Source organism: Lacerta agilis, chromosome 7 (assembly GCF_009819535.1).
Source record: "Lacerta agilis isolate rLacAgi1 chromosome 7, rLacAgi1.pri, whole genome shotgun sequence".
Classification (NCBI taxonomy): Eukaryota; Metazoa; Chordata; class Lepidosauria; order Squamata; family Lacertidae; genus Lacerta; species Lacerta agilis.
Window position 1 is genome coordinate 23,217,043 of NC_046318.1, and position 19,831 is coordinate 23,236,873.

A 19,831-nucleotide genomic window follows, 5' to 3' on the forward strand; every position below is an offset into this window, starting at 1 on the left:
TGCTTACACAGGGTTTGAAAAACCCTAATGAAACATTAGACCCACCCAAAACTGATTCTGCCCTGGATGTTCCCTGGAGATGGGTGGACAGTGATACATATTATGTGAACTGCCCTGGGAAGAACTTTTATTTTTGAAAGATGGTTTACAAATAAAACAAGGGCCGAATAAAATAAACTTGCACTTTGTAGCATATTACTCACCTGTGGCAAATTGCCAAGTGATTGCCATGCATCCCATTTGGCCTTTTTGACAAAGTCTAGCATACCTGGTTTGGGAGCTTTGCAGGGGCCTTCAGTGGCCTATGTGAATAAGAAAGAAAGAAAAATCTAACCATTCAAGTAAGTTTACGCTGATTAGCCAATGAAAAAGAACGGAATCACCCACATGGATTCAATGGGTTGGCTCACACATAATGCTAAATCACAGCAGACTAGCCTGACTGAGCCCAAGCAAAATGTTGGACTGGTGTGCTCCCTTACTCCCATGCAGCCAGGCCAATGATTCGAGCAGTTTCATTTTATTTTTAATAAATCTCGAGTTACTGTTGCATACCAACCAGGGGATCCTGGTTCAAACCAATTTTTGATATGTTTCACAGGCCAGCTTCATAACCCACGGCTTGAAGCTCACTTGTTATGAAACTTACCAGAGTTTGTTGCTTCCTGGTTTGAACCCAATGTTAAACAAGGGATTATTTTTAAGTGAAACTGAGCTCTCCCGATGTGCTCCTCTTCGCCACGCAGGAGAAGGAGAAGGAGAAGGGAGAGGGAGCATGTGAACTCAATGTTTCATTTGGGCTTGGACAGGCCCACACAGTACCACACCATAGTTTAGTGCTACACGCAAATGTGGTCGTTATACACTCTGCTGATCAATACTTGAATAGCAAGTATGTTTCAAAATTATTATGAAAAGCAGCCTGCATTTTGAGATGTTCAGGGTGGATAAAAATCAATGATAAAAAAAGATTTTTAAATTTTAAATCAGATTTTGTTTTTACTTACATCGGATTTTTAAAATAAAATGCTTTTGGAGGAAAAATCTTTCTAAATATAGTTTTCTATTTAAGTTACATTATAGTCCAAAGGCTATTCATCAGGAAATAAGGATTTGTTTTAAGTTTTTCATGTATGCTAAAATTCAGCAAGTTTAAAAAAAATAATTGTTTAACCACACATGGATACATGTGCTATAATGTTATTGTTCTAGTTACCGGTAAATAAATTGTTTAAATTGTTACTAATGGTTTTTTTTCTCCTTCCAATAAAGTACAGCAGAAAAGTTGTCCAAATATAAACAGTTAACTGATTAAACCTCACAATAATTTCATAATTATCGGTCTATGTATTTCTAATATTATAACCAAATCAGTAACTTTTGATATAACTGCAAAAACTACTCTGAAAATTTATTATTGCAAAATAATATTCCAAAAATGAAACCTTCACCTGGTTTTAAATATTAAGATTATACCAGCAAGAATGAGTCTTTCTGTAAAAATTTTTTTTTATTTAAATCAAGTCTTACTGACTAGCGATTTAAATTAATTTGATTTAAATCAAATACACCCTATAGAAAACATTCTGATGAAATCAACAAAAGGCACGCAACAAATTCTGGAGTCTTAATTCCACTTGATAATACCCACTACTGCAATAAGATTTCTCTGCTCTTCCATGCAGTTTGGAGCACAGCCTCATCTAAGCCTCTTAAAAGTCACCTGAAACATATGCAGGTCTCGCAGTCCATTGGAAGGCCAAAATGGAGATAGTTGTGACTTCCATTGGGAGTTCATAGGGAAAGTGTAAGAAAGGCCTCTCTCCCTGGTGTTGAATTACTCTGCCTCATAACATGAGGTAAGCAGAGAAGGACCAGATCCAAAGATGTCAACGGGGGTTCATAGTAAGAATTCCAGAGACTCCTCCCCCATAACTAACACATTAATATACTATCATTTCCAACATCTGTGGGACTTTTCCTGTGCGAGGAAGCAGCACCTAATGAATGAGTTCTCTTGTTACATATGCTTGTAGAGTCCAGAGGTGCAAACAGGGTTTAAGAAAAACTCAAAGACAGCAACTAGGAAAAGCTTGCTGCAGCTTGATAAACTAGCAGTTTTTAAAAGAAAAGCACACTTTGTGCAATTTTAAAACAACCCCTTGTTTGAAACTGCAGACTGGCTTAGCCAACCCGTTCCAACAATCATTTCTCCAATGCAGCTGTATTCATTTTACAGACTGAAAACGGACAGAGCTACCTGTTTAAACAATGCATAAATATTCAGTTTGACTTGGTTGCCAGGATCCGTCTTCAAAAGCTTCAGCTGCTCTTTGGCCTTTTCAAAGTCTTCCTGGCTGAACTTCATGGTAGATTTAGTAGTGTGTAATTGTAGCGCAGGGAAATGAAGGCCATACACTGGGCTGCTGGTGGGGTGGGGAGAGAGAGAGAGAGAGAGAGAAAGGAAATAAAATCAATTCAGTTCTTGCATTCAAATCTTCAGTGGATCGTAAAATCAGCGCTTAAGTTACTTACTCGTTAAGTGTTCAAAAGCCTTCAAATACAAGACCAGTTAATAAGTACAAAAAAAAAAAGCTGCATGGAGAATCATGCCGAAACCTCAGGTCCAATTAACCTTTGGTCAAGATTATGTAAGCCAATCTTCTGTGTGAACATTAACTCATGGATTTTGTTGGGATGCTAGCAAAAAGGAGCAAAACGTATATGAAAGACTAGGTATTCCACACACACCCCTCCAATAAATAAGCAGCCCAGCTGGAGTTTCTGTTTGCTTTCAGGCCAGTGAATGAAAACAAGAGAGAAGACAAGGATTTTTCTTCCTCCTATACTGCCGCACTCACATTTCACACATGAGGAATCTGTGGCCTCCAAGAATCCCTACTATCCATGACCACTGGTCCACGCTGGTTGGGATTGATGGGAGTTGGAATCCGACATCATCTAGAGGTCTAGGGGTTCCCAATTCTTGCCTTGGGTGCCTAGGTTGCTTCTGTGCTGAGCCCTGTCCCGTCACCAAATTGCAATGGTGTATTTGCTCGTAATTTGGATTAAAACACTGATTGAATCGGGTGAGGGAAGCAGGGGAGACACCATTGTTTTAAGTATTTCCGTTCAACATTCAACCTTCTAAATACTACAGCAAGAACACCAAGAATCTCTGTCCCACTGAAATTTTCCCAAAATGAATGCATGGAGAATGTCATATTAGTAGCAAGTGAAACCTTTTTTTTTTTAAGCCACATTCTAAAAATTGTATTCTTGGCAAGATTAAAAGCATTCCCCTTTTCAACTATATCATTGACACGTGTTCTTTATTATCTTGGCTTTCAGGCCACTTCATTATAATTCTGGGCAGTTAGCCTTATTTACCTCATTAGGCACTCTAGTAATGGCTTTAAAATAATTCGGTTTATCTCCATATAGCACAACAAGCTTCTATTTGGCAGTTAATCCCTAATTAATAAATAAAGACATCCTTGGTTTTTAGAAGGCACTTCTACCAGGGACCTAACAGCAGGATGATGACCTCTCCCTGAAGAGAACATTGAACACAACCCCCCCATCCACATAGGGGAATATAGTCTTATCAAGAGACTATTGACCTTCCCGATGCCAGGCAGAATCAAAGCAATTTTCTAAAAGGCTACTAAAGGCCTTAATGCAATACAAAGAGTTTTCAAAAAAACTGCACAGCAGGAGTGATTGCTTAGCCGGGAAACTGCTGGGAAATTGCAAGAGAGTGTAATTATGTGCATGATAGCGAGTCCCTGCTTACAGAATTTATCATCGGCATAGCCTAAGATCCTATGCAGCTAGGGTGTCATTTTTTAAAAAAAGCACTACAAAGGCAAACCTAGATGCATGTTCACTCAGTTTTCAACGAGGCTTACTCCCTGGTAAGTGTGCTTTCAGATTGCAGCCCATGCTCTGCAGCAAAGATGGCTGTTCCCTTAAGCAACTGTGCCAAGTCACACAGGGCAATGTTGAGCAGGTTAAAGGGGACTTTCCAAAAGCTTTGCACATGATAGCCGAGCATGGTCTAGCCTAGCGAGTAACAAACTTTCCAAGCTTCCCACACTGAATCATACAACAGTTTTAGCGAGAAGTGGCTTGAATGGGGTGTATGGCGGGGCGTGTCATGGAAGTCTACTCCGTATTGAACCAGAGCAGAACCCCAATGTATAGAGTAAAAACTTAAAAACACGCTACAGGATTCCCAGAGGCAATTAATATTTCATCCAGCAGGGGGTGTTCTCAGTAGTGGCACCCACCCTGTGGAACGCCCTCCCACTAGCTGTTAAGGAAATAAACAACTATCTGACTTTTAGAAGACATCTGAAGGCAGCCCTGTTTAGGGAAGTTTTTACTGACTGGTGTTTTATTGTGTTTTTAATATCTTGTTGGAAGCCGCCCAGAGTGGCTGAGGAAACCCAGCCAGATGGGCGGGGTATAAATAAATTATCATCATCATTATCATTATTATCATCATCATCATTAGACTGTTTTGATTCTGTTTTCTGATGGTTCTTCTGCATATTTTCAGACTGCAGGAAACCCACCTTTTACTCTTTCTTTCTTAAGAATGGAACAGCGTATATAGTACAATCTCTATAGGCGCAGACTGCCTTGGTGCTATTTTCTAACCTTATTAAGAAAGTGTGATGTTGGTTTGTGCAGTGATATATGAACCACAATGTATGCAAACCTACTACAGTCATACCCCGGGTCACGCACGCTCCGTGTTGCGTACGTTCGGGTTGCATACTCCGCTAACCCAGAAGTGCAACACGGAGCGCGGACGCTTCTGTGCAGAAGCGCTGCCCGGATTGCGCACTGTTTGGGGTGCAAACGGCACAAATTGAGTGCGCAACCCAAGGTACCACTGTAGTGCCATGCACCAACTTCACCTTGCTTGCACTTTCAGTTATCCTGTCAGCACCGTTTTATGTTTATCTTTTAATCAATCTTTTAATTTTGCCTTTCTGTTTCAATTGTCACACAACAGTGATTAAATGAAGAGTTCTTGTACAAAATTTAGTTTGTATATCTACTAAAAATCAAGTCCCACTGAGTTCAGTGAGGCTTACTCCTAGCAAAGTGGGACTAAGATTACACCTTTAAAGGATTCTTTTTTTAAAAAAGAAAAACTTATTTGAAAATGGTACCCCTTTCCCACCTACACAGCTATGATATGCCCACTGATGTAGACAGAACACCATGGGATGTAAACATAAACAAATCACTATTACCCGCTGACCATGAAGTGTGGAAAAATCAATCACAATTCTGCACAGAGCTTACAGCGGAAAAATTATTGGGTAATGCTAGCTGGAAGTGATCCAATCAGGAAAGCAATGCTACAAAATCTGGAGGAGTATCGTGGTATGATAGTATGTGCAATGAACAAAACAGGATGCAGCTGGCTATGTTCCCTTTACCCACAATCTCTCTCCAGTAGGTGGCTGGAACTTGGTCCAGTGGAGCAGTGTGAAGAGATGCCCTCTGCTCCTGGAAGGAGATGATCTAAGTTCATGCAAGGAGAGCAAAAGGGTCCATAGGCACCTTCACAGAACCTTCTCAAAGCTCTTCCAACAGGGACAGTGAGTTCAGATTACAACGCCACCCCAAAGTATCAGCTAGGCAGCTGGTCAAAGTGGGGAAGATACAAGGCATATACATATCTTTCTTCCCAAAAGGTGCATTCTTCCATTTTCTCCAGAGGCAGATGGATGGCAACCAACAACCCTTCTTCATCTTGCAGGAAATCCTTACAAGACGAAAGTGGGAGTTGCGTGGCAATGAAGGGACTTGTCGCCTTACAAAGACAGGTAATATCCACCTCTGCACCTATTTTCATTGTGCATGATCAATATTTCAAGCAAATTACAGTTTTCCACTTCTTTTGAAGCTGGTGTTCATGAATGCAACCCTGTGTACGGGTATGAACTAAAAATAAACAAGTGAAAGGTTTGTGTGACCATTCCCTTGGCGTACCGGTATTTGGCTGCAAAGCATAATTTCGGCAGATCGTCTTTTTTCAGGAAGGGAAACACTTCTTGTTCTTCTTTTTCCAGGATAAATTCAAAGCTAGATCTCATGGTTCATAATCCTATTACGGATAATCCTATCAAATGAATAGCATGCCCGCTAGACAATCTTGCCAATATATTCTGAAGCAGAAAAGCAGATTCTCTTTTATCCTTTTAATGATCTTTCCTCAGGCCTGAGTTCCACAGTGTCAAGCTTTTGTTAGGTAAGGCTTTTATATTAAAAAGATAATACTTTAATAATCAATTAGTTGGTATACAGTCATCTTGTTTTGGCTATTTCTCTCTCTCTCTCTGCAATTAGGAAGCATAGAAATAATGAGTTCTGGCACGCACCTTCTCTTCAGCAGCAGTCCTGCCCTCAGAGAGGAAAAAAGGCAAAGTACAAGATTTCTTATATTTGCTTCCAGAACCTTGGACGTCATCTCCCCTCTCCCCGCATCCTCTTCTAATTACCTTTCTCGTCCACCACATCTGTCTAAACTATTTTAATTTAAGAGGATGCAATGACTACAAAGAGTCTAAGGAATAATTAGTATTTAGCGAGAGTAAGAATGAGAAAGCATAAACCTTTAATCACCCCTAGCTGAAGCCAAATGGTAAATTAAAACAAGGAAAGGCATTTCAGATTCAGGTTCTTCTTTTTTTTAGCTTCCGAAATCGTTGAAGTTACTTATTTATTACATTTGTATCCCAACTTTCCTCCTGAGGAGCTCAAGGTGGCATATATGGTTCTCCCATTCTCAATACTATCTTAGCAACAACCTTGTGAAGTAGGATTGTGAGGTAGACAGTAAGAGCTGTTCAACAGTGGAACTGTCTCGAGAGGTGGTGGCCTCTCCAGATGGTTTTAAGCAGAGGTTGGATGGCCATCTGTCATGGATGCTTTAGCCAAGATTCCTGCATTGCAGGGGGTTGGACTAGATGACCCTCAGGTCCCTTCCAACTCTACAATTCTATAATTCTAGGACTAGGCTGACTGTTGATGACTGGCCCAAGGTCACTCAGTGAGTTTCATGCCCATTGGGCATTTGAACCGTGGTCTCTGATGCCTGGCATTCTAGGCACTACACCACACAGGCTTGAAAATCACAAATTAATTTGCCAACTTATTATTTTTAAAAAATACAGTCTCTTTGCAGGCTACAGGAGCCACAACCAGGACAGGAAGAGTTTGTAAAGAACCTGACAATCTGGGGGTGGAGCCAGGACAAAACTTGGAAGTTTCCTGGTTTTTCAGATCCCAAGTACTGGTTACATGACAAGACGTGGTTTTATTGTTCTGACTTAGTAAGATAGCGGCTGACTGACAACCCTCACTGCAAAGTGTGCTAGGCGCCGGACAAATAACCCTCCAGCCACAGACACCATTATCTAAAATGGAGTTAAATAGATCTTGAATGTAGCCTTTGTGTGCATTCTGTGGTATTTCTCAGAATCACCTACAGAGGCAAAAAGTTCTGAGGCAGAAATGTTCTCGTGCAAAGGGCTCCCTGAAGATAGCAAGTTTGAAAATCATTAGCATAGAAACTACATGGCGTAAGAGTAAATGGTGGTTGTGAACCCTGCATTTTCAAGTGAGGTACATAAGTTTCACTCTTACGGCTCCAAATATTGACAAAACAGATGCTTAGTGCTCTTGAAAGAGCAATTTTGGATTCCCATTGAAAACAAACAGCTCAATTCCCCCAACAAATCTAATCCTTAAGAAACTCTTTCAGCTCTAACAAATGAAGCAGTAAAGACCCCATTTACCTGCTAGTTCTAGTATAACACGACATGGTCCATTAGTTTCCCCCCTAGCAATTGTATTCTCGGATCACCCGCTGCTACCGTCTTCAAGATGAGCTCTCATAAAACTGCAGTCTTCAAGCCACGAGACCTGAAGCAGGCTAACTCTGTTCAACAGAACCATTTGTGAGTTATTTACTTGAAGACTATGCAGCTCCCTGTTTATAGAATATATCCAAAGTCCCTGAAAGGCACTCAAAACCATTGATTCGCAGTAGGGGTTGTTGTTTTTTAATAAAAGTTTTTTTAAAAAAAAACAATCAAGAGCATGATCATTCTCAAATCCATTCTAAAAGCAGGTTTCTTCTGCACTCTCCATTAACCCAGGATGGGTTTGGGTGGAGATTTACACATACTTTCTTCTGTCCCATTCCAAAAGCATGGGAAGGATTTTCAAATTGCAAGGTGGTTTGAGTTCCCCAATCTTACAAATAAGGCAATTTTTTAAAAAATCTTGTAGAACCAAAGGAACAGGGTGTCCACACAGCAGCTCAGAAGGCATTATTGTACATTTTCACATCTAAAAATAATCACAACCTATGCCGATTACATAGTCTACATTTTCCTTCACATCCTTAGGTTTGTAACTTCCATACAGCTCGAAACTTAAAATTGTCATTTCAGGGTCATGGCAGAAAACGGCAACATCCTTTACATTGTTTCTCAAATACATCTAAATTCCCACTTAAGTTGTGATATCTTACTAAGACTGCAATTCTACTCACCAGGGAGGGGAAACCTGGGACCCTCCAGATGTTGCCGGACTTTAAAACCCATCAGCCCCAGGCAGCATTGCCCATGGTTCTTTATTTTATTTTGTAAAAACACACCATGATGGATGCTGTAGTCCAACAACATTTGGAAGACCCATCCCTGCTATTCAGTTACCTGAGTGTAAGGATGGAGCTAACTGCCAATTAAGTACCTGTATCTCATTCTCGTTTTTCCAATCACAAATTAAGTCCACTAATTTGCAATTAAATAACAATTTTCATGAAAAATTGTCAGCATTTAATGCAGATTTCTCTGTGTACGTAGTCATTAATTGTTGACAGTGGCTCCAGGAGGTAAAAAGGGAGGAGGACCCAAAAAGACACTCTGAGACAGACACACACACACACCAATCAACCAACCAAGAGAGGAAGAGGCAAAACAGAAGAAGCACAGCTGTCCCTCAGACCCTGGAAAGGGGCAGGGGGAGAACAAGCAAGCAGAGACCTACAGACCTGCACTGAACTCAATTGGACTTACTGCCTTTTAAATCATTAATCTTCAACCTTTATTGCAGTTTGGGCACTGGGGACTGAATTTAGCTTACTTACAGTATATGTCAAACTTCTGCGGAGCTCCTTCACCTTTGTACTAAAGGAATTTCAGCAGGTGTAGCTTGCCGTGCAAGGCTAATGAAATCTGTACCTGATGCAATCACCTCTACTGTACAAGTATTAGAACCGCAGGCTGTTCCTCTTAACAGCTGCATGGTGGTTGCATTGGGCGACCTTTTTATCACTTACAGGTAGGTAGCCATGTTGGTCTGCCATAGTAAAAAAAATAAAAAATAAAAATCCTTCCAGTAGCACCTTAGAGACCAACTAAGTTTGTTCTTGGTATGAGCTTTCGTGTGCATGCACACTTCTTCAGATACATCTTCACAACCCAACATCTGTCAACCTACTGGAGAACAACCACCACCCTCCAAACACATTAATGAACAGAACATTGACCACCAACAACCACCAAAAAAAGGTTACACAAAAAGGGACTCCACATGGACCCCTCCTGATGGACACAATATCACACTAGATCTGTACATCGATTGCTTCTGCCGCAGAGTCCAAACGGATGTGACCAGAAAACACCACCGCTTACAACAAAATCTAAACCATGCTGAAAGGAGAGCCATAGATAATCTCAGGAACAACCCAGACATTATAATTAAAGAGGCGGACAAGGGTGGAGCTGTTGTCGTCATGAACAAAACTGATTACACCCAGGAGGCTCACAGACAACTTTCCAATACCACATCATGTGTGCATGCCACAGGGCATGCATGCAGGGCATGTTGATGTCATGCAACCCAGGCAAGTCAGCACACATGCCAACATAGAAAATAAATGACGGCCATTCTATGGTGCAATTCACCTATCTATTACATTTGAAATCAACAATTCTCTGTCGCACGAGCACCTCAAACTAACTGAGCACATTGTCACTAGGGTGGCCAGATGCCCTTGTCACGCAAGTTACACCTGCTGAAATTCCCTCTTCTAAATAATTTTGTATCTGGCTGCTCCAAAAATTCCACTATGAACCTGTACTTGGTTTTATGGGCAGATCCTAATCCCTGCAGCATCACCAATGATGTTCAAAAGACAGAACTTTTTAATTGTTGCACAAAAGTATGAAGTAACTATGAAATTACTCTATAGTGGAATTCTAAGGTGATGTAACTACTAAAAACATTCAGGATCTGGATAGTAGTCTACAGTCCTGAATATTCTCCCATGGAATAAATGGCACTTGCTCAAGAAAAGACCGTCCAAAATCCAGCATTAGATAGCTCATGAATCATGCAGCACATCATATTTGCAAAAAAAAAATGTTCTTAAACCATTCCTTCACTTTGCAAAAGATGTTGCATGCCGCTTTATCTGTATTCACACAGAGCTCTTAGTGCTACATTTAGCATTGGAAACGTTGTTCCTCCTAGATGGATTGCATGTGCCACATTCTAAATGAGCACTAAACTCATTAGTTCAACCTTCAAGCAGTTCAGTGCAACACGGCTACTACGGTCCCTACAGCAGAACCTTCCAATTAGCTCAGTCAGGGAGGGCAGATATTCATGATTAGATCAATGGGTTTGTGTCTCTCATTGCTATTTTAGAAGGTTGGAAAACAGCTTTCACGATTCTCTACATTCAGGAAGGTAGGCAGTAGGGGATAGTTACTGGGAAAAGGAAAATATGCGGGAACACCACATACTAGTTAATTTTAGCTCACATTTAAATTTGGAATGGCTTAAGGCCAAACTATCTGTTATATGCAATGGTAGCCTGGTAGCTCTTCGTTAACAGGAGAAGCTGCCTCAGAAGGAGGTGATTTGAACCAGAGAAGTAACAGGCAACGGATTCTCCAAAGGTGGCCTTTCTAGTCAAAGGTGTACCTAGGGCCCCTTGTGCCCCCTTGGCAAGCAGCTGTATCTGCGCCTCCCCCAGGGGGGAAAATGCTATTCTCCAGTGGGCAGGGGTCAACGCTCCTCACTGTGTGTGCACAAAATCTATAGTTGCTTAAGGGCCAAGGGAAAAGCACTCTGCACATGTCCAGAGACTCTACTAAGTTTTGCATCTCCCAGAGTGCAGACCAGGCACTGAAAACAGTTGAGCCCTGGCGCAAATTCACACTTGCTGCCCCAATCCTCACGTCCCTCATTGTCCGTCAGATTCCTCTTCTCACTCTCTCACAACCATGCCCCCCTCCCCGTCTTTGCGTGCCACTGAGTGTAACTGGAGGAGGGGCACGATGGAGCCATCTGAAGCCACACACTTTGCCCCAAGTCTCCTGGTCCAGGAGAGTTCAGCTGCCTTGCTTCTCCTCCCAGCCATCCTTCCTGCGGGCCAAGCCAACTGGTGGCTTTGGTGGTATGGTCGATGTAGACTTTGCCGCTGTAGTCGCTAGGTTCCTCACAGCCTTTGGGCAAAGGCAGCTCCTGCCTGGGCATCTTGCCCACCACTGGTGACTGCAGCTGACAGACAAGTGGGCCAAGCCTGGCAGCGGCCCCATGCAAACAGCTCAGTAACCCACAGCCTGGCCAGGACGGCTTTCCTTTTATACCTTCTGGGGTTGACAAGGCATGTGAGCCTACTCCAGCTGAAGAATCACACATCTCCTCCCCCAGCTAGCGAGCCCCACCTGGGCTGGGCTGTCAGAGAAATGACAGCTGTAAGTTCTGGAATCCTGAGGTCGGCGATGGTATGTCCCATTTTGCCACTTGAGGCAAAATAGGAAGTGCCACCATGCTCTGCCACATCACCAGTAGGACACTCAACACCACTGCGCCACCTGCCCGTGGCACTGCAGCTGTACCACCAACTGTGCCACCTCCGCCACTTGTGGAGCAGTGCTGGCATTGGCGCAGATTCCCTGAAAGTGCTAGAAAGATCTCACCCAAGTCACATGAGGTAATTTTGCTCTCCTTGACATCTTGCAAGACTTCGATGAGATCTCGCAAGATCTTGCAGGAAATCAGCACCTACTTCATGTCATATCAGTGCAGGACTGCGGCTCAACAGCTTTGACTGCCCCTGCCTAACAAAAATCCTGGCCACACCCATGTCTGCCTCTGACCACTCATCATCATCCCACCATCAGTCCCCTGGCTCCGAGCCTTCTTCTCCTGGGGGTTCCCCAGCTGGTGCCTTCCACCATCCCTCTGCATCTAGCCAGTCCGTGACACTTGGCTACTACAGCCATGGCATCTGGCCAAACCTGGAAGGAGAGGGAGACAGAGTGGATTCACATGCCCTGGCCAGTGCCTGCCTCCTCACGGCTACAACCATCTGGATTGCAGAAGAGCCTGGCCATCTACTTGCACATGTGTGCACACTCACACACGCCCTCCACCGCCACGGGAATGCCTTGCAACTGGCCCAGAGGTGCCAAGCAGAGGTGCAATTTTTGCTCACTCACCCTGGGCCCGCACTATTGGTGGGGGCCAGCTTGATCAACTCCTAAGTATGCTCCCATTTCCAGTTTAAAGATGAGGGGAGTGGTTATCAGGCTACCGCTACACACACTTGTGTAGATTGAAGATTTCCCCCAACGTTCCTTTTACTGCTTGCACTGATACGTGTTTGTGAACATGTGAAATTAAATGTGCAGTAAATGTGTCAGCTTAAGCAGCTTTTACAGCGGTAGTGCACAAACAGGTTCTTGCTCAATGCCAGCCTCAAGTTCTTGGCTGGGAGAAGTGGGTAATTCTAAGGCTGTGTGCTCCATGACCTCAAGTCTATAATTTTTCTTCTTTTCCCTCTTTGTTAAAGCTTAAAAATAAATTATATGCTAAAAACCTGTTTGTGCATTGTGATTTGGAACACTGAACCCTACAATTACTTATTTTTTCTGAAACATCTGTAGGTCTCCTTGCCATAATTAAGCCCTGAATTCGTAGCTTAAAATAACTTTGAAATTAGTCAAAAGACTACAATCACGGAAAATGCATGATGTTACTACAAGGAATCTGTGACTTGGTTTCTAGAAGACATTGAGGAGCTAGGGGGTGATAGGTCAAAGGCTCAGGTTGCCTTAGAAATATGATGCAACCTGTCCAGTTACTAAGATCTGCAGAAGAGGCTCTTTTAAGCATGCCACCACCTGCAGAGTGCTGTCCTCTCCTGTCACTCCAAATGTGAAATAGAGCAATGGTTCTCAAAGGGTGTGGCGTGCCACACTGGTGTGGCAAGGGAGGATGGGAAGTGTGGCGGGAAGATTCAAGGACAATCAAATAAACATTTAAACCAGACTTTCCCAACCTTGGGTCTCCAGCTGTTTTTGGACTACAATTCCCATCATCCCTAACCACTGGTCCTGCTAGGGATGGGAGTTGTAGTCCAAAAACAGCTGGAGACCCAAGGTTGGGAAACCCTGATTTAAACATTTCAATGTAGTCTAGAATAGAATAATTTTATTTATTTATTTATTTAGCAGAATATGGATAGATATCTTTACAAAATGAGAGCAAGAGCATCAAGTGATACTGAGGACAATCCTAGTTGTGATCCAAAATCATCACTCGAACAGAGTGCTGGAGAATAGCATTGGCTATTCTTCTACAGTTCTCCATGGGATTTTCAACTTCCAACAAATATGGAAGATCAGAAAAGAGAAATAATTCTCTGTGTTGGTGAGGAGCTGAGAGTTCGTCTCAAATTAGACCTAATATAAATGAGATTACCGGGCAAAAGCAAGCTCACACCTCTCATTGAGTTTGTATGCATATTTAAGGTACCATAATATGCGATAGGCTTGTTTGTAATTAAATTTTGGGAGGAATTGATGCTTTTACGTAGCTGCATTGTTTTATACTTTCTGGATATCTCATGATATTATAAAGGAATTGTGTTCTATGTTATAAATCAAGCACTGCCGAGAGTTGCTTCTTTTTCCCACCAATGTATTTGTTATCAATAATAATAATAATAAATAAGTGTGGCACGAGCAAATTTTTATTCTGAAAGTGTAACCCCCACCCAGAGAAAAAGGGTGGGGACCACTGCATCTATCTCTGCTTTTAGAAAAGGTGCTAAATCATATATTTTCATTTGGCCTTTAAAATTTCCTAATGGTGTTGCTTGTGTAATTTTTTTTATTATGGTTTACTGTTGATTTTAATGTGTTTATGCTGTTTTGCTTTTAATTTGTTGTACACTGCCTTGGTGGGTTACAAAAACACAGTGTAAACCTATTAACAACAAATAATAAAGAAATAGTAGCAGCCCAACACATACTGCTTAATAGTCCTGAAAATGTGTTATATTTAATGCAGACTGAACTGGTGCTAAATTTACACCTGCAGCATCCTTCCCTCTTACGTGTTCACACTATCCCATATTACTCTACCACATTCAACAATCTGAATTGCTTACTTGAATCTGATTTGATTATTATTATTTTTTGGCGCAGTAAAGAAGTCAATCAGAAGTTGAAGTGGGTTTTGCTGGGGAATCATCATTTCCTGGCAAGATCAGCTGCTCATGAATGATTCACCTCTCTTTCATCTCAGAGTAACTAATCACGTAAACAGCAGGGTTCTCTGTACTACTTGCTGGGTGAAGTTTACAGCTATGGAAAACAACACAGCAAGTCGTGAAAAACTCAAGCTAATCATGAAAGAAAGTGAGTGTAGCTGAAGCATCCTAAAATGCCTTATTTGCATTGATAGGAAAACAATATATTACGCTAAGAAATGCTGGAATTACAGCCCCAGAAAAGTATTGGTCCACCCATGGAAATCAGCTGATACCCTAACGTAGGCTCATCTCCGCTGGCTCACATTCCAACAAACGTTCAAGCTACACATGGATGTTCCACTACTAAGGTTAGGGAAGCACATACCATTTAATCCCAGGCTAATCTATTACAGACTCTCACTTCTACTCAGAGGCCATGCAGGTTACTTTTTGAAAAATTAACAGTGGAGTTGTGTTTTTTGCCTGCACCCCCCCCCCAAAATATCATACCCTGTTGCAGATAGCTTTCTTCAAAGTCAAGCTCCTACATGCAAGTCAATGATGACATGTGAATTTCCAAGATTTTGGAGAATGTCCTGCTCTATTCTTAGGAGTAATGGGTGCTCCTCTGAAGCATTACTTGTTACCCCATTCGCTTACCAGCTTATTTCTTCTTGTTTACTAAGTAATTCCTATTTATTAATCGCCTTCCACATATATACCTCAAGGTATGTATAACATAATAAAACATCTAAAAAAACAGTTACACGGAAACAGAATATGAAATTTAAAAACAATACAAAATGGACACCCATAGATTTATTCATCCATATTATTATTAGTAGGGTGTTTTTCTATTTTTTTTGCAGTTGCTCTTGCAAAAACCTCTGTGCAATTATGTAAACCACATGACAATCGCACATTAAAAACACTAAAACACGGTAACATTAAAAACACGGTAAATAATTTTTCACTCCATCAGGCTTTTGCCTGCAGAGGTTGCTTTTACTTGTGATCTCTGCTGTTGTTGCTTTTAAAAGGATTTCATGTTGCATATTTGAACTGTGTTGTTATTTGTATTATAATATTTTTTGTGTGATGTTAAATTGATTTAAGCATCAGAAAAAAGGAGAGAGCAAACATATTCATTTAAATAGAAATAAAAATAAGTCCTGCAGGTGTTTTACATTGGCAATGATATCCCATCTACACACTTGGCAGCATCAGGTATGGACATAACCATACTGTGATGCTGCCATTCAACTCTTTTTAAATAGGACTAAATAGGACCACTGTCATACAGGAAGCAACAGACATTCTCCAAAGGCTATTTTTAAAAACTGATGAACATAAAAAGAAAATAGTAAGGACATATGGGATAAGGGAGTTGCATTTCACACCACTACTAACACTACAAATAATACGGTACTTAATAGGCAGCTATCAAACACACACAGTAAGCCCTATAGCACTGAGGGGAATATATCAAGCTGTACATAGCAGTTCCTCAAATTAAAACTTGCTAGGCAATACATTTTGCACAGGAGCCAAATCAGAGGCTTTCACCTACTGTTATTCGCTGACAACACCTGTAGAATTTTTAATCTGCAAAGTATCCCAGCGACGATCAGACCTCTGAAATTCGATCACTAGGTCACCCTGACCTGGGCAGGATGCTCAGCAAGCACACAAATCCCGTCTCAGCAATTCACAAGAAACCCTGCAAAGTGGGGAGGCCTGTCATGTCATATAGGGACTTGAAACAAACAGAAGCAGAACAACACCCCAATTGCTTCTGCTTGCTCTATGGCTCCCAACTGGGAGTTACTTAATGGGGATGAAACGCACTTCGACACTTATTACGTAAGAACATAAGAAGAACCTGCTGGATGAGGAAGAGCCGGAGCTACGGGTGTGTGCGTGGCCATTTTTGTTGGGTGGGGCCTCCAGAGGGGCGCCATTGAAGCTCTCAACCTGTGTGTGTGTGTAGTGTGTACACAATTGTGCATGGAGTGGGTTGGTGCCAAACTGGGTCTTTGACCAGGGTGAAAAAAAGACTAGTTCTGCCCCTGGATGAGGCCAACAGCCCACCTAGTCCAGCATCCTGTTCTCACAGCGGCCAACGGGATACCTGTAGGAAACCAGGGAGCACAGCATAAGCGAGAGCACACTGCTGCCTACAACGCTCCAGGGCACCTGAGGAAATTATAATGGACCCAGGCACTTTTTTAAAAAAGGAGGGTGCAAGGCAGTTGAGGGCAGTGGGCCACACCGAGGCCCTACCAACTCCCCCCCCCCCCCCGGTGCTAGGTGTCGCAAGAGCCCCCCACATCCAGGCTTAAAGCAGGTCTTCCACTCTTATAAAACAATCTTGTACCTTGGGTTACAGACACTTCAGGTTACAGATGCTTCAGGTTACAGACTCCGCTAACCCAGAAAGAGTACCTTGGGTTAAGAACTTTGCTTCAGGATGAGAACAGAAATCGTGCGGTGGCGACACAGCGGCAGCGGGAGGCCCATTAGCTAAAGTGGTACCTCAGGTTAAGAACAGTTTCAGGTTAAGAACGGACCTACAGAACGAATTAAGTTCTTAACCCGAGGTACCACTGTAGTTTCATAAGAGTATATATTTAAAGTAGATGAATAAATGAGCAAATTAAGTTAATTTGGATACGCAGAAGATAATAAAAATTTAACGAACTGCAGAAAGAGGGGGAAGGAAGTCAAGTTTTTGAAATGTTAAAATGATTGTAAAACCAGTGAAATGTAAACTTGAAAAGCATAAATAAAATATAATTACGACAATAATAATAATAATAATAAAGCAGGTCTTCCACACTACAGGGTGTCCCTTATTTCTAGATACGCATGATCCCTGGCATCGCCACGCGTTGGCAGATTTTTGTTGCATTTTCATGCATGTACAAGGTTTTAGGTTCAATCCCCAGCCTCTCCAGCAGAGAGCTGCAAGGGAGACCTTAGTCTGAATAATAATAATAGCAGTCTTCCACACCACAGGGTGTCCCTTATTTCTAGACACACATGATCCCTGGCATCGCCACGCGTTGGCAGACTTTTTGTTGGATTTCCTTGCTTGCATGCACAAGATTCTAGGTTCAATCCCCGGCCTCTCCAGTGGAGAGCTGCGAGGGAGACCCTAGTCTGAATAATAATAATAATAAATTACTTCTACCCCGCCATTCCAGCCACTCTGGGCGGCTTCCAGCGCGCATATAAACATCATGAAACGTCTGGAGAGCCGCTGCCGGCCAGTGCATTCAACACGGAGCTAGATGAGGGTCTAGGGCAGCTCTCCCTCGGCCCAGCTTTGCAAGCAGGTTGGCGGGATGTCGCAACCAAATAATCCCTTGCAAAGAGCACGCCTGTGGGTTCTCATCCTGCAAAGGCGGCGACGAGGCGGCGTTTCACCGGCTTGGCCTGGCAAGGAAAGAAGAGCTGGAAACACAACAGACCCACAAGCTTATAAACACACTCGCGCCCCACCGACCGGGACGAGCCGCTCTCTCACCTAACCCCGCGGAGCGGGCGGCGAGGGCAAAGCAGCAGGCCCCGCGTCAGGCGCTGGAGGGCGGCAGCGCCGCTAAGCATCGCTCGGGAGGGAAAAGAGCCGGGGCGGAGAGGAAGCGAGAGAGCTCCTACCTTGGCCAATGAGAGAGCGCAGGGGAAACCGGTTCTCTCTCTCTCTCTCTCTCTCTCTCTCTCTCCCCCCCCCCCCGCGCCACTTCAGGGAGGCTCGCTCGGCCCACGAAGCAGGCCGGGCCGGGCCGAGGCGGGGAGGAGGAGCCGCCGCCTAGCAGAGGATCATCCAGGGAGGAGCCGCGCAGGGGGAAGGCGGGCGGAGGCCTGGCCGCCCGGTGGCGCGACTTTCCCTGGAGAGGAGGAAGCGTCGAGGGTTGCGAGGGGAAATGCTTCCACGCTGGTTTATTAGAAACAAATAAGCAAACAAAAACAAAGTAGTGGGGCAAGTTTCCCGCGAGTTCTGTAGCCGGGCTGCTTTTATTTATTATTACATTATTATTATATTTATATATCCCAAACAGTGCCGGATTTACGTATAAGTTAAAACAAGCTGTAGCTTAGGGCCTCTCTCTCTTGCCCCCCCCCAAAAAAAAATTAAAGGGGGAAAAAAACCTAGATGTACACTTCCAAAATATAAGATATGTCCAACAATTTCTTTGATAAAATACATATTTTGTTACGTGCAAATGGCTTTACATACCTATTAGGTCCATAAATTACCGTATAGCATATATTGAACACAAAAAACAGCAACAATTTGTTGTTGACAAAGGATAGCTGGACATATAAAGGGCTCCATTACCTTCAGTAGCTTAGGGTCTCATCAAACCCAAATCTGGCCCCGATCCCAAAAATGTCATAGGAGGAGCCAACTCCTTTCCTTTTTAAAAAAAACATTTTTATTCGTTTTATAAGAAACAAAACATAAAACAAATACAAACACAAACACAACACAAATAATTCTTATACAATCATCACATTTTCCCTCTAACATTTTGGGGTGACTTCCCCTGACCTCTCCTTTCTGAGTTTCATTTCCGTTCTTCCTTGAGTGATTAATAGATTAATCAAATGTCTATTATTCATTTACTTATTAACTCATTAACTAATATTAAATTCCTAATACATTTTATGTTATAAATCACTTATACCCTACTTTATACCAGTAACCTATAACTACTTCCCTAGGGCTTGTAAAATTTAAACATTACAATATTTTTTCAAATAAATTTTGAATTTCTTTCATTCTTCCAGCACCGTTTCCTCCCCTTGGCCGCACAGTCTCGCTGTCAGCTCAGCAAGTTCCATAAAGTCTATCATCTTCATTTGCCATACTTCTACTGTTGGTATATCTTGGTTCTTCCAGTTCTTTGCAATTAGAATTCTTGCTGCTGTCGTGGCATACAAAAAGAAAGTATTGTCTTTTTGGGGGGTTTCATCCCCTATAATTCCCAAAAGAAAGGCCTCTGGTTTCTTTAAGAAGGGGTCTTTTAACACCTTTTTCATTTCATTATAAATCCTTTCCCAGAAGTCCTTTATTTTGGGGCACGTCCACATATGGTAAAAGGTTCCTTCTTTCTCTTTACATTTCCAACATTTGTTATCTGATGTATGGTACATTTTAGCAAGTTTAACCAGAGTTAAATACCATCTATACATCATTTTAAACATATTTTCTCTCAAAACAGTACATGCAGTAAACTT

The 19,831-nt window shown here is 42.3% G+C and overlaps 1 protein-coding gene across 7 annotated transcripts in view; it reads right to left on the minus strand.

The window, feature by feature from the left end:
* LOC117049683 (enoyl-CoA delta isomerase 2, mitochondrial-like) overlaps positions 1-18,283 on the minus strand; it is a 33,507-nt gene extending 15,224 nt beyond the window's left edge. Inside the window, exons 1-3 of one of the 7 annotated variants that reach the window (XM_033154495.1) lie at positions 18,248-18,283; positions 2,261-2,426; positions 204-302 (exon numbers count right to left, since the gene is read on the minus strand). In XM_033154495.1, the coding sequence (XP_033010386.1) occupies positions 204-302; positions 2,261-2,368 (207 nt within the window). In that variant the 5' untranslated portion in view covers positions 2,369-2,426; positions 18,248-18,283. The other 6 variants (XM_033154497.1, XM_033154494.1, XM_033154493.1 and 3 more) reach the window with 6 other exon arrangements.
* Positions 18,284-19,831: the final 1,548 nt, after the last annotated feature.